Source organism: Oreochromis niloticus, linkage group LG18, assembly GCF_001858045.2.
Source record: "Oreochromis niloticus isolate F11D_XX linkage group LG18, O_niloticus_UMD_NMBU, whole genome shotgun sequence".
NCBI lineage: Eukaryota > Metazoa > Chordata > Actinopteri > Cichliformes > Cichlidae > Oreochromis > Oreochromis niloticus.
This window is the reverse complement of record NC_031982.2, coordinates 29617288-29630676: the sequence shown is the minus strand read 5'-3', so window position 1 is coordinate 29630676 and position 13389 is coordinate 29617288. Positions and strand designations below refer to the sequence as shown.

General features: G+C 40.2%; 1 protein-coding gene across 2 annotated transcripts in view; it reads left to right on the top strand.

Moving 5' to 3' along the window:
• Positions 1-13389, top strand: part of LOC100697792 (receptor-type tyrosine-protein phosphatase N2) — a 208867-nt gene that overhangs the window by 72577 nt on the left and 122901 nt on the right. For both annotated transcript variants that reach the window (XM_005476816.4, XM_013272749.3), the window contains exon 11: positions 512-591. In XM_005476816.4, the coding sequence (XP_005476873.1) occupies positions 512-591 (80 nt within the window). The remainder of the gene's footprint in view (positions 1-511; positions 592-13389) is intronic.

Below are 13389 nucleotides of genomic sequence, written 5' to 3'. Positions count from 1 at the left end.
AAAAGCTCTTTCCAAAGCACCCTAAAAAGGACTACATATGTCTTTTGCTTCTTTTTCTGCTCATATTCTTGCCTTTGTTTTTACCTCTGAGCTCCTGTCCCCCTGAATTTACATCTATCATGGCATAGTGCATCGCAGTCACCATATATTGAATCAAAATGTAAATGTATTATAAACCAGGCAGCTGGAAATGTGTTTGCTCTTCTGAGAATCACGTATCAGAGTATCCTGATTCTCCTTTCTTCATTTCCTTGCGTGCTTAAATGCCGGTGGGCGCATTACATTGAGATTCAAGAGGTTATCTCGCTGTGGTGATGGGGATTGCAGCAGCCTAAAGGATCGCCACAGGTTGAAGCATTTTTTTTTCTCAAGTGCATGTATGGCTGAGCTTTAATGAGCAAAACTTCTTATCTCCGGGTGTCTGAAAAACAACACCTAGCCGCCAAGGGAAATAGATTCAGAAGATGTCTTTTGTAAAGCTTCTAAATGTGTGTATGTGTGTCTTTCACAGGGTGGTGGGCCCGGCTGTGACCTTCAAAGTGAGTCCCAACGCTCAGAACGTCAGCACCGCAGATGTGGCCAACGTGGCTGGTAGGTTCTCCTTGGCTGAGTAATGTTGTCTTTATACTGACAGAGAAAAAGACAACCCATTATCATTGGCTTGCTGCTGCACCTGAGGCCCCAGATGAACATTTTTCAAAACTTATGACTCCTCCAAGAATTCTTTTTTTTTCCTACTGAGTATTCTGCCACATCCACGCAGGCACTTTGTGGCAAGCTATTCAATTCCTTTGTGTTCACTTTGGCTAAGTATTTGGTACTGGCCCATTTTGAAAGAAAGCCAGCTGGGTTTTCTGTTTTGTTACAAATCTTCAAGCAGCCATGTTTGCCTCCATCATGGAAATCCATCGAAGAGTTGGATATGTGCCTAAATAAACAAGCTAGAAAAAAAAAACAGGGACACCAGATATTTGTTGTGTTTGGAGAATGAGTTATTTCATTAATGCCGCACAAAGAAAAAACAGATAAGTTTTCTCACAAGGAAGAATCAGCTTTTGGACAACTTTAAAGCCAACCAGCCAACATGATTAACATGGTTATACTAAATGTTGCTATAATAAAGCATCAAAGGGCTGCAGCATGTTGCTGTTTTTGGAGAAAAAGCTTAAAATACCAACTGTACAATACTTGTTTAATGACAGAACCCAGGGCTAGTGACTTACGCACGATTTATAACTTGGTAGCGGGCTATAGAGTAGCCATGGCGATACATGCAGTCTGCCATACAAAACTATCAACACGTCAGATGATAGCTGATGGTTTCCCTGTTTGCATAATTAAATGTTAAATGGGACATAATAAGAAGGACAATTAGTGTCCTATAAATAACTATAAGGTACAACTGCAGTAGAGTTAATGAGTTAGTACATAGCAGGAGATCAGCCAGTACTTTTTTTTTTCTTGCCTCCAGATTCAGAAGACGCATAAGCAGATTTCTGTGTAAAGCTTAAACTTCCTTTGACTTGCTCGTTAATGTGCCACTTGTTTGCAGTTTCTAGCTGTTCCTAACAGGTATGTTTCTCCACAAACTTTTTTTTTCAAGAAATACATCTCATTAAAGAAATAAAAATACAATAGGGAGCCTAATTTTGCCCCTACTTGCCTCTGCTAAAATTACCATCTGCTGCCTTAGTACCTTTCTGTCTCACATTTAGCTTTCCCTGAACATGCTCACACACCTCAGACTGATTGCAAGTAAGTTGGAGGAATAATGCATGAGTCACCTCCTCCAAAATGTTCAAAATGACGCACTTACATACATCACATTTTATTTTTTGGAACTCACACTGAGAGAGATTATTTACTTTTAGTTAAATAGTCAACATCATAAGAATTAAGAACATTTCAAATAAGAACACTGGTATAAACTGAATTTTTCCGTGTGAAAGAGGGACTCAGGTAGCAAAACAAAGGTTCTGCAGGATCTCTGTATAAAAAAAAAAAGCAATAACAGCTCACGATAGGGGAAAAAAAAGACATTAACCTTTGTGAAGCATTTATTAATCGGTGCTGAAGGAACCAGTGTATTTTTAATCCTTTAATCTCACAGAAACATGTAAAAATTGCCACAAACTCTTCACATGCACCAAACGGAGGTAGCACATAATGGGTTCAAATGAGTAATGGGTTAGATGCCGTCACCGCTTAAAGGTAAAAGCTTCTCCTCCGCTGTCTTTGTCACCAGTATAAGTGTCACCACCTCAGGTGGAGGTGACAACACCATCACATATTTTACACACAATTACTCAAACAATCACAGTAGGTGGCCTATAGAAAAATGGTGCTGTTTTTTCTTTTTACCACTGTTGTGTTTCAGCTCAGGTAAGTCTGCCCCAAAATGTTCTTTCCTGAACTTCATCAGCTAGTTTTAGTGTCTAAGCTGAGCGAAATGGTTCAGGCGTTTGAATAATTGTAATAATCACTGAAATATTGACAAGATTGCCACAGTGGTCCAACAGGAGACACACATCCCAGTCTCCAGAGTGCAACTCTCTGTTTTTAGCAGCTCCACCCCCTCCACTGCTAATTTTATCGGTCTTTTGTGCAGCTACCTCATATGAACCAGCCAATTTGTGTGTCCAACCCAACAAATGCTCTAATTGAATTTTGTTTCTGTGGTGCCTGCACACAATTTGAACACATTACAAATCACTGCCAAAGTTGAGAGGTCATAGTCACTTGACTTTTTTCCCTGTGAAACCAGACTGGTTTGTTGGATAGCATTGATCGATTGAATATGGAAGCTTGATGTGGAGTTTGATTTTTGCCTAATTTGCACAGTTTAACACAGAACTCTGTTTAGAAAAATGGTTTATAAATGCAAAATCATCAGTTGTAACTATTGCTAATATCATAATAGGTGTAATTTCAGTTGATTGTGGAGAAGATGGAAACCAGCAGAAATCAAAGTGTAAATGTTTTCACAACTAGGATTCAAGATTTTAAAGGAGGGCGGTGTTGTGAGTGCAAAGTCGCTCGTTGTCAGGAGAAATTTGTTGTCTGCCACCTTCTGCTTTCCAAAGCACACAAAGGAAGTTCCTCCTGATTTTGTTTCAAGATCCTGTGACTCAAAACGACTCGGTTCAAGCTGTTTTGTCACATGGAGAGGAACTCTCTATCACAGTGCAATTCAGGGGTAGAGATGTTGTGAAGGTGTGTGGGAGTGTGCGTGTGTGTGTTCAGCAGGCTACAGTGCGTGACTCACAGTAATGAGGCGAAGGTGTTGATGAAGTGGGGAATAAAGAAAGAAGGAATGTTTGCCATTAGCTAAGCTGTCAGTCCAAAGCGAGAGAGAGAGAGAGAGTGGACATTCCTGATATTCCTTGGGTCCAGTTCTCTCACACACATGCAAATATCACCCACAGTAGGAAATCGGACCAAAGTAAGTTAAAGTAACCTAAATGAGTATTTCTTTTGTTCTTATCCTGCTTGATAATTGCAAACCCACCTCCTTGCATGGGCACCAGTTTTGGTTTTCTTTTTACCCCAACCAAACGCACATGCATGCACACGCTGATTATGCAACGGCTTCTCTCCTGTTTTTAAGTGCTATTGTTGGCGTTCTCATTTCCCGCCCGCCGCGCCCGGTGGCTCTGCGGGGTCACGGATGAGACTCGATTGTTATTAATGCAAACATTTGACAGAACGTGCTTGAAATGAAATACGGCGTCCTCTCAGCTAAAGTGCAATAGTGTGGGCGGGCCATCTTTAAAGTGTCGTTTGTCATATTCAACTAGAATATCAATCCATCCCAAAGCGTACATTATTCCCCCTAGCCGTGGCTTATAGTGCTTTTCTGAAACATTAAGCTTTACACGGCCATTGTAATGACGTCGTTTTATCATCATTTATAGTCACACAGCAGCAGAGGGGAGAGAGTGGACTTCCATCTCCTCTGTCACAAATTCTTGTGTTTAGGTTGAAGGCTTTTGGCAGCTGTGTTTAAAATCGTTCCGTTTTATTTGATCAAATCTGTGCGAAGACCTCATTTGTTTGCCAGAAAGATGTTTAAAACACAAAGTTATGGTGAAAGAAGGATTCACATCGTTTAATGTGGGCTGTAGAGTGCATGTGCTGAATATCTACAAATGAATCGTGAGAACGCTGAAAACTGACGGGCGAGATATTCAAAGGTTTAAAAAATCGAATCAAACGTGAGAATATCAAATAAAAATCAACCACATCAACTCAAACCTGATAAGCAAATCACACTAACGTCATTCAATATTTCAGATTTGAACATTTAAAATCTCATATTTTTTGATTATATTTTAAAAAATATATTTTTTCAAGCATAGGCAGCTACATAACTACATAAATTAAACATTTTGCATGAGGAAAAAAATCATTTATTCCTTTTAGAGTTGCAATTTTCCATCCTCATTTCCACTTCATTAATAAAACCACTCAGGCATAGCCAGGTGTGTAAATCCACTTCTTTCAAGTTTTACTGTCTGTTCTATTATTCATTTACTGAAGAAAACAGCATAAATATGAAGATGGCATAAGAATAAGGTGTGTTATTGGGGTTGTAAGAGTTTATATTTACAAAAAGAACACTGCATCAAATTTCTGCAATTTTCTTATAAGCATTATCGTAATATGATTGCTGCTTTGTGACGGATGCATTAGCCTCTGTAATGGACATGTCAACAACCATCAGGACTTTTGGTTGCCATAGTGAGTCTGCCTATTAACCGTTCAGACTTCAGCAGCATTTATTCTGCACGCAGGTAAAGAATCCACTCACGAACATTTACTAACACCCACTGGACATTTGCCTGATGTCTAATGAGTTACCTTCTAACTTTTTTTGTGACAAGTGACAAAATTTGGCTACTATGGTTGCTGGAAATCCCCCAAAATTAGCTTTTGCCCCAGTGGCAAAATCATCAGATTATACATGGTTCCCCTGACACATAAATAATAAAAGAAATGATATTTGTAGGTGTTACAAGTGATTATATAAGCCTATAAAATGTAAAACAATAAAAAAAATATTGTGAATATAGCGCAGAGCTTTCAAGTAAATGCAATTTAAAAAAAACCTGCTTAACTTAAATGGTATTATGTAAAAATCTTTTAAACAGGATCCAAGAGATTAGCTTTTTCTTACACTGGATTGGTTCTGACCTCGGCCCCTGGGTGCCAAAAGGTCCGATTAGTGCAGTCAGGCTGGCCAGACCTGTTGTTGCATTTTAAGAAGCCACGTTACCACTTCTGTCATGGGCGCCCATCCATTGTGAAAGACTCCGAGGCCACCGGAGGCCATTGTCAAACGTGGGGGTGGATGTCAAGATGGTGGGCAGCGAGGTGGTGACCCTCATTGTCCGGCCGAGGGTGGGCGGGAGGACCCAGGGGCTACTTGCAGCGGTGCGTCACGGTCGTGAGAACGGGACCCTGTGAATAGGCCGGGGGTCAGGGTCAGGACAGCGGGCAGCTCAATTAGCACTTAAAGCAGAAGGAGAGCAGCTGAGATAGCCTGATCCTTCACCGTCTGTTCGCTTGACTTCTACTCTTTTTTTATTCTGCCAGCAGTTGTTTTTGCCTACATGCTAATAATGCCTGTTGGTGTGAAGATAGTTACTCACACATGCCGAAAAGCTTTGCGGTCTCAGTGATTGTTCACTGTTAGGACAGCTTCTGTTGATAGTGCTCAGGTTTAGACTCTTCTGCCTTCCTCCCATCACTTTTTCCCCCTTTTTTGAGTGAAAGGAAGCCTGCTTTGTTAGCTGCAGACAATAGGTGGCTGCTCAGTGTTTTGCTTTTATCTCAGAAGGATGGTTTGTGTGTTGACATGTAAATCATTTCCTGACAGAGGTCACTATAAGTTAAAAATGGTAGAAAATATTGATCATTATGTTACTAGCCAATTCTTATTTGTTGTAAAACACATTTTTCCCATGTATAACATATAACTGAAATGTATGTTAAATAGAGAACCTTGCTTAAAGATTGGGACAATTACTTAAAACTTTTTGAAATTACTTTTGTTTTAAATTCTTTTTACGTTCAGTTTAATTTAGTTTTAGTTGCTGAACAGCTTAGTTTCCCTAGGAAACCTGGTTTGTTTGTTCCTTCACAACATCAACCCTTCACAGCCTGACCAATGCATTCAAATGTGATGCCAAAAATGTTTTTATTTGTAAACATGGTCAATAATCTTTTCTTCAGATGTCAGATGTCCTCCTTGCTAGAAAGTCTGCAATGCATGTCTACCAAAGCTGCATCAGAAGTGATCTGATATTTCCTGATTCTGCTCTGAATCATTGTTTCAAGACTTATTTCCTTCTGATGAACTCGCATCAGAAGTGCCAGCGTGGACACTTTGTACTCCACCATAAATGCTCCTCAAGTGCTGGGCAACAGCGTGCAGCTCTTTCAGTCGGCGTACTCGGTAGCAGGCATGGCGGCCCATTTCACCAAAGTGGATATTTAAACTGCTTTGATATTTGGTCATAATGCAGGACCTTGGAACATTTGCCTGCTTCTCCCAGCCTTTTCAAACAGTATTAATTGCAGCGCATGAAAACCAAATTAAAGTCAGACACAGATGTTAAGGGTATTTTCTTTCGACTCTATACATCAAGCCTTAATCATATTAACAGTACAGCAAATTTGATATTTTGTCAAATTAAATCTACGGTGTATCGCCATGATAATAAAGTGGCTATTTAGTAAGCGGAAATTGTTGTGGCCGCTGTAGAGCAGGAAGCAGCTTCACACTTATCCCGACAGCTGATATCTTTCTGTCACAGAGCTTCAAAACAGATCCTGACGACTGGGTGGAGGAAGGGTTTATGTTACTTTCACAAAGGCGTCGTTTGCGTCGGAGCTTTCCTTTCCTTCTCTCGACTTTTTGTCTCCTGGTTTTCTTCCGTCTGACTGGATTAGCATAGATCTCGTATGCTGACAGGACTGACCTTCACTGCAGCTAAACACTTGTCAAAATGCCAAATGTAATTACTGAGCTCTTTAGGTCAAAGTAATGTGTTTCATCTACCTCACTTTGCCTTGTTATTGATGTGCAAGCCCTCAGACCTCAGACTGCAGTCGAGTACTCCCTTTTCCCTCTCGTAGCACCAGTTCCATGCAAGTGTTTGTGTGTCATAACAAAGTGAGGAAATGTATCTGTAATTATGCCTAAGTAATGTGGTCAAATTGTGCGTTGCTGTACTGCTAGATGTCTTTCTGTGACTTTGTCAGCTTATACGCTCCCAGATCCTGTGATTATGGACAATTTAAAGTTATCTCTTAGAGCTGCAGAGTGCTTCTCCAACACTGCCTTTCAAAGGTCGTCATCATCATCACCATCACCATTACCATTCCTCTGCAAATTGCATGCCTGGAAATTGTCAACTCTGTTGTGCTGCCTTCGCATCAGCTGTCTCTCAAGGTAGACTACTTGTCTTGTATTTAAATTGATTGTTAACTATAAAAAGACGTGGCTACAATGTTTTCTTTTTTCTTTGTCGATTCGAACCACCTTATGTGGATTTTGTGTAAATCAATAAATTGCAGTCCTGATTATAATATTGTGGTAAATCAATCTGTTCTCACTGCTCTGATATGACCTGCTTGTTTCTGACGTGATGCATGATTGCAGAGACGAAGTTTTACGGTCAAAATTGACATATGCATTGTCATTATTAACAGTAGTGACTGATTTTATGTCATCGCCATCACTGTGTGGAACTTCTTTAATTGTTCCCATTGATTGGCAACGTGATTGCATTGGAAACAGCTTGGGCACTGGGATCTGTCCAGCAGTCTCTCTGTGCCCTGCAGAAGTAGGCAAATCTATTTCCGTTAACCTCATTGCAGTTCACCTGCTAATCAGTTTTCATCGCAAGCCGAAGGCTAATCGATTGTGGAAGTTTTTCTCACCTGTTGGCAAAGAGGGGGGGGGAATCAAAAAAAGGGAAAATGTGAGGTGTGTGCTGGTGTTTAGTGATGCAATTTTCTGTGATACCGCGCCATGCTTTTTGCCTCGTCGCCTGTCATCACAACAGAGCTGTAGGCGTTCTGTGAAATTGCAAGATGCCTCATCCGAGCTTTAAAAAGCTTGCACACTCCCCTGCCGTTCCAGAGTCACCTGTGGTTATTTTGGTTCGACTTCAGAGGGAGCAGAGAGCTGTACACTGTCCTCTGGAGCTTTGCAATCATCTGTGAGTCCTGCCGTCGAGCAGAGAGGAGGGGGGGAGGACACAGGTGTTTTGCCGAGCTCTAGTTTGCACAGTGGTGCAACGTGATCCCCGAGCCAACCGTGCAGCCACCCTGCCAGCTACTCAGCCAAGCAGCCGGCCTGATTTCCCCAGTGCTGGCACTGGCCTGCTGGCACCGCCAACCCTTCTCTCCCACTCCCGCAGCTGGCAGGATCTCTGCGAGTTGGCCTCGGCTCCTGACGTTGACTGCGGGGTTGGCAGACCTCTCCCAGATGGCCACCTTGTAGTGAAGCTGGCTTCGTGCTTGCATCACTTTTACATCATCCCTTCAGCTACAGAGCTGTGGTGGAAGGAGAGGGCTACTGTTGGCTGTGCTGAGGCATTTTTGTACGTGATATGTGGGAGTGTTAAACTCTGCTGCAGCTCTCACACTTTCGAATGATAATTTGTTATTTGTGCCATTCGTGTCCCTGCTTTTCAGGAAACCAGTGACAGGTCTGAGACCAGAAACAGATGCAGATATAGAGTCCACCTACACACACATCAAATATACACCTTTTTTTTTTAGAGGTGAAAAGGCTATTATAGCCCTTATCTTTTACATTCAAAATGACAGGACAGTATCAGCGTGCTTCTTGGGTTCATATTTTATTTATTACCTAATTTAAATCCTACTGCAAAGCCTGTAATTTATAGCCCAGTAACTCTGTAATCCCAGTTGAGCGGAAGAACAAGGCTGAACCTTTCCAAAAACTTGTTAGCACTAGGATTGAATAATTTAATATACATTTTTTAAAACCACAATGGATGGGAGTAAAATCATCTGATAGAATTTTCTTAATATCCTCAGATTTAATGACTGTGTCTGTCTGATGACTGCTCCTAATTATCACTTCTTCATCCTACTGGTTTTTTGTCTTAGTTTAAAGTTCCTTTCTGCCATAATGTACAACGTAGCGTACCTGCAATTTTGCAAAATTACAGGTTTTTGAAATGTTAGAGTGGAGAGTGGGATTTTCTCTTGGTGTCGACAGCGACAGTCACTTTGTTCTAAGTTCTTATCTCTCTTTTTTCCTCTTTTTTTCTATGCTAATATGCTAATAGCTGACGTTTCCTTACCAGTGATTCAAACTGTGAAAAAATGAAATGTTAAAATGATTTCATTTGTATCAGTGGAACACGCAGGTATACAGCATATACTATTTTTGCTATTGTACTGCTAGTGTGGTTCAGCTCTGTAGTAAATGTTCTGCATGTTCGACAGAGTTTTTACATAGATGCTCTTCTTAACACAACTTAAAATGGCTTTTTGTCTCCTCTCGGGATTCAACCAGTGATCTTTTATTCGTTAGGTGAAAGTCGCCGATCCTTGAGTCATTGCAGGCACACTGGACGTGTCATCCTTGAATGTTCTGCCCCAGGGGTAAACATGATAGGGACATTCTGGGAAACACAAAGCAAGAAGACATTTTCATTCTTATTATAATGTGTAAAAACAGCTGTACAGAGGTCATATGTAGAAAACACACAGTAAATTGGAAATTATGAAAATATTCAAATCAACTTGGTTTGACATACTGTAGGAAACTGAACATTCATGGGATAATCAGTCAAACACAACATCTGTATGCCATTTTTCTGACCACATAATTAATCTTTCCAAATCTTCTCATTATTCCAAGATTTCCTTTTTTTCCCAGACTGCATTTTACCCATTTTCCTTAAAGTGTCACCAATACTAAACTATGCTGTCTAAAAATTCTGTGGCAGTAAACACTGCTCTCAGCAGGGGGTCAGTCATTTTTCTTTGCACTCTAACTGCAGCTCAGACTTTTAGGACCTTTCTGTCCTCTGCTGCAGTTATTACGGACTCCTTACTGAAGCTCTCTCTCTCTCTCTCGCTCTCTCTCAGCGGCCCAAGGAGGCCGCCTGGACCAAGCAACTCATTTTTAGCCGTCTTCAAGATGCCTGATGAGATGTAGAGGCAGACGGTTGGATTGATTGGCCCCTCTTGAGTGCACAGGCCTTGATTACAACTGCACTCAAGTACCCGAACCCCCCCACGCCTCAGTTTCTCTCTCTCAGTCTTGTTCTTTTTAGTCTGCCTCTCTTCTGTCTCCTTTTTCCCCCATAATTTCTTTCACCTACAAAGGGAGAGGGTGGATAAGGAGAAACTGGTTGTAGAGTAGAGAATAAAAAAAAGTAGAATTACTAACAAAGATTTGGCTCTGCAGGGTTCTGTCTGCACTGGAAAGTAGAACGAGGATGGATATGCCTGTTAAGGACTGGTTAGAGATGAATTTGGAATCACAATCAGTGCTTTGAAGAGAGAGAATTGGATCAATATTTTAAGAGCTAAGCAGGGAAAGTGCTGATAGTTAGCAAAATGTGTCAGTGGTTCACTTTAGTTTGCACATCTTTTCCACGCTGTAAATTAAAATAATTTTGCTTCTGTACATATCCTGATGCTCTATTGTCAATACAAAAATATTGGAAATATTTAATATCTGCAGCTCTACCCTGTGAGCTGCTGGGAGGAAGTCATTGGAATTAAAAAAAAAAATCTTTCAAAAGGTCAATCTACCCAAATAACGATCATGGATTTCTGCTGCCTTCAAATAAATAGATCTTAAGAATGTATTTTTAAATATTGCATATTGAATCGTTTATAGCTATCATTTTTTTTCTTATTTTGTATCAAAGCCTTATTTAGCTAAACATACTTTTGCTCCATGGGTGCTCTGTGGTGGTCCTTTTGAACTGGAGCTTGAAATAATAGGTGCCAATGCAGAATGACATACTGTACATCAACACCTGCTGAGTTGTTTACTTCTTGCTAAGATGATATAGATTTTATCATTTTTGTTGAGGGTTTTGTGTGTTTTTAATACTCTGTGATCAGTTTGCTGTATATAGTAAGGAACGTGTTTAGGAAGTGTACCACCTTGATTTAGGTTTTTGTCCTGCCGTTGTTTAACTATTTGTATTTTCTGTGTTGTGGTGATGGGTAGTTTGATACAAAGTGGTCACAACAACAATTATCTTAACGCAGTTTGTTTTAAGATAAAGACCCTACAGTATTTGACAGAAAACCTTGTAATCAGATCCCCTATGAGCAAGGACTTGGTGTCAGTGGGAAGGAAAATCTCCCTTTTAGCAGAAAGAAACCTCACACAGAACCAGGCACAGGGAGGGGCAGCCATCTGCTGCATCCGGTTGGGGATAGGAATGCAGTCGTAGAACCCTGGATCCTCTGAATGGAAATTTCTCTAGTAGAGGTGAGCAAGTCAGGGCCTCTGCTGTGTCATTGGAGTTTGACAGAAGTTTGCAGGTTTAAAAAAATGTTTTGGCTTTAGTGAGCGTTTGGGAGACTACTTTGGTGTAAATGGGATTGAACCAATGCTCTGAGGCTGGGTGTTCATCACGTGAAGGTATATGAAGATGGCCTGAAGTCTATCCAGGTAGGATTCTCGCAGGTTTTAAGATGTACATGGAAAACTTCATAAAGAGAGAAAATCAGCACCAAACAGAAACCCCGAGGGATATGTATGAGGCTGACTTGATCCCACCTGAAACAGGAATGCAGTGTCCTTGTCTCTGATTGACTGTTGTTGTCTACACACTTCTCTTTATTATACTTCATCCCTCTGGGACTAAACTCATACTGTGTAGTGCTCAGTGTCCTATTTATCCCATAGAAGGAAAGCTTTCTCATGAGATGTTTTTCACTGGTTAAAGAAAAATACACTGTCTTCATATTTTCAGTTTATTAAGAATATACAATACAACAAATCCTACCAAACAGACCAACAATAACAATGCAGTGATCGTCTTCAGAAGATAGTATTGTGTGAATATGTATCGTCTAATATTACTTTTACTACGTTTGTTGTTGTCCATAAACTATGAGAAACACAACAATGTTCTTTATTTTTCATGGACGCACTGACTGAAATATTGATACTTTTAGGTTTTTTGGGAAGTCCAATAGGAAAATACTCACTGGAACATCAAATCTGTATTAATCCACTGCTTCACATAAACATATCCATATGCATGCTTGCAGTAATGGTCATTGATTTGTTACAGGATCGTGCAAAAGTCTTAAGCTTTTTGAGTTTGTCTTGCACAATCGCCCTCCGGGCTTTCTGGAAACCTTTTGGAGTTTTCTTTGGACATTGGACTGAAAATATGAAAAAGGTGCCAGTCTTTCAAACATAAAAAATTCACCTAACTTGAGGGATAAACTAGTGTTGTGGAGACACTTTTTTACTAGCTGCCTGTGACAGAAACACATAATTTGTGCCAATTTCTTTAGCTGACACATGCCGAAGATAACACAGATTACCAGACATATTTTTTTTCTCATACCAGCAGGGTTAAAAATGCAGTTTTGTGCTGTTATTTGAAAATGTGACATGTCTCGGGTTGGCGCGTCTGCTTAGAAAATCTGAGGAAACTAACAAGTTGAGGACAAAAGAAGTTGTAGACCTAAAACAGTATCTTCAACAGGTGAACAGTACCTAAAAGTGATGTCCTTAAGAAACGGCAAAAAAATCCATTAATGACCTGACACTGGACCTGAGAGATGCGTCTGGCCCTTCGGTTGATCTGTTTACTGAAGCCTCATCAGAAATGGTCTCAAGCTCTCTGTATATGAAATAAATGTAACTATTTAATGTTTAAATACTTCTGTTAGTAGTTCTTTTTTCTTATTATTTGTTCTCACTTGTTCTAGATTATATTTTTTTACTATCGACTAAATTCATGCTAGTTTTAGGTAACGTCTAAAGAACAAAGCTTGGCTTTAATATTGTCCTTAAATATAAAAATATTTTTACCCACTCTTAGAACACAATTTTATATATTAAAAATATCGGCATCCTAAATTTTCCTCAGTACCAGCAGGCTCCAATAGTTGTTCATTAAAAAATAAAACACCGGGTCAGTGTACCACACTGGCAGTCCTGAACTTGTACCAGTCCTCGTGGGTTTCTCTGGCTCACTTTTAGCATTAATGGGCTCTGAGCTGGTGACAGCTATAGCTGGAGGCATTTTGCTCTCAGGTTCTCTGCACAGGCTTCACATTTTTGTGAATGCAATTTCTCTTAAACACCTTAAAGTAATTTCTTGAAATGATGTTCCACTGGACTTGAGGTAAATT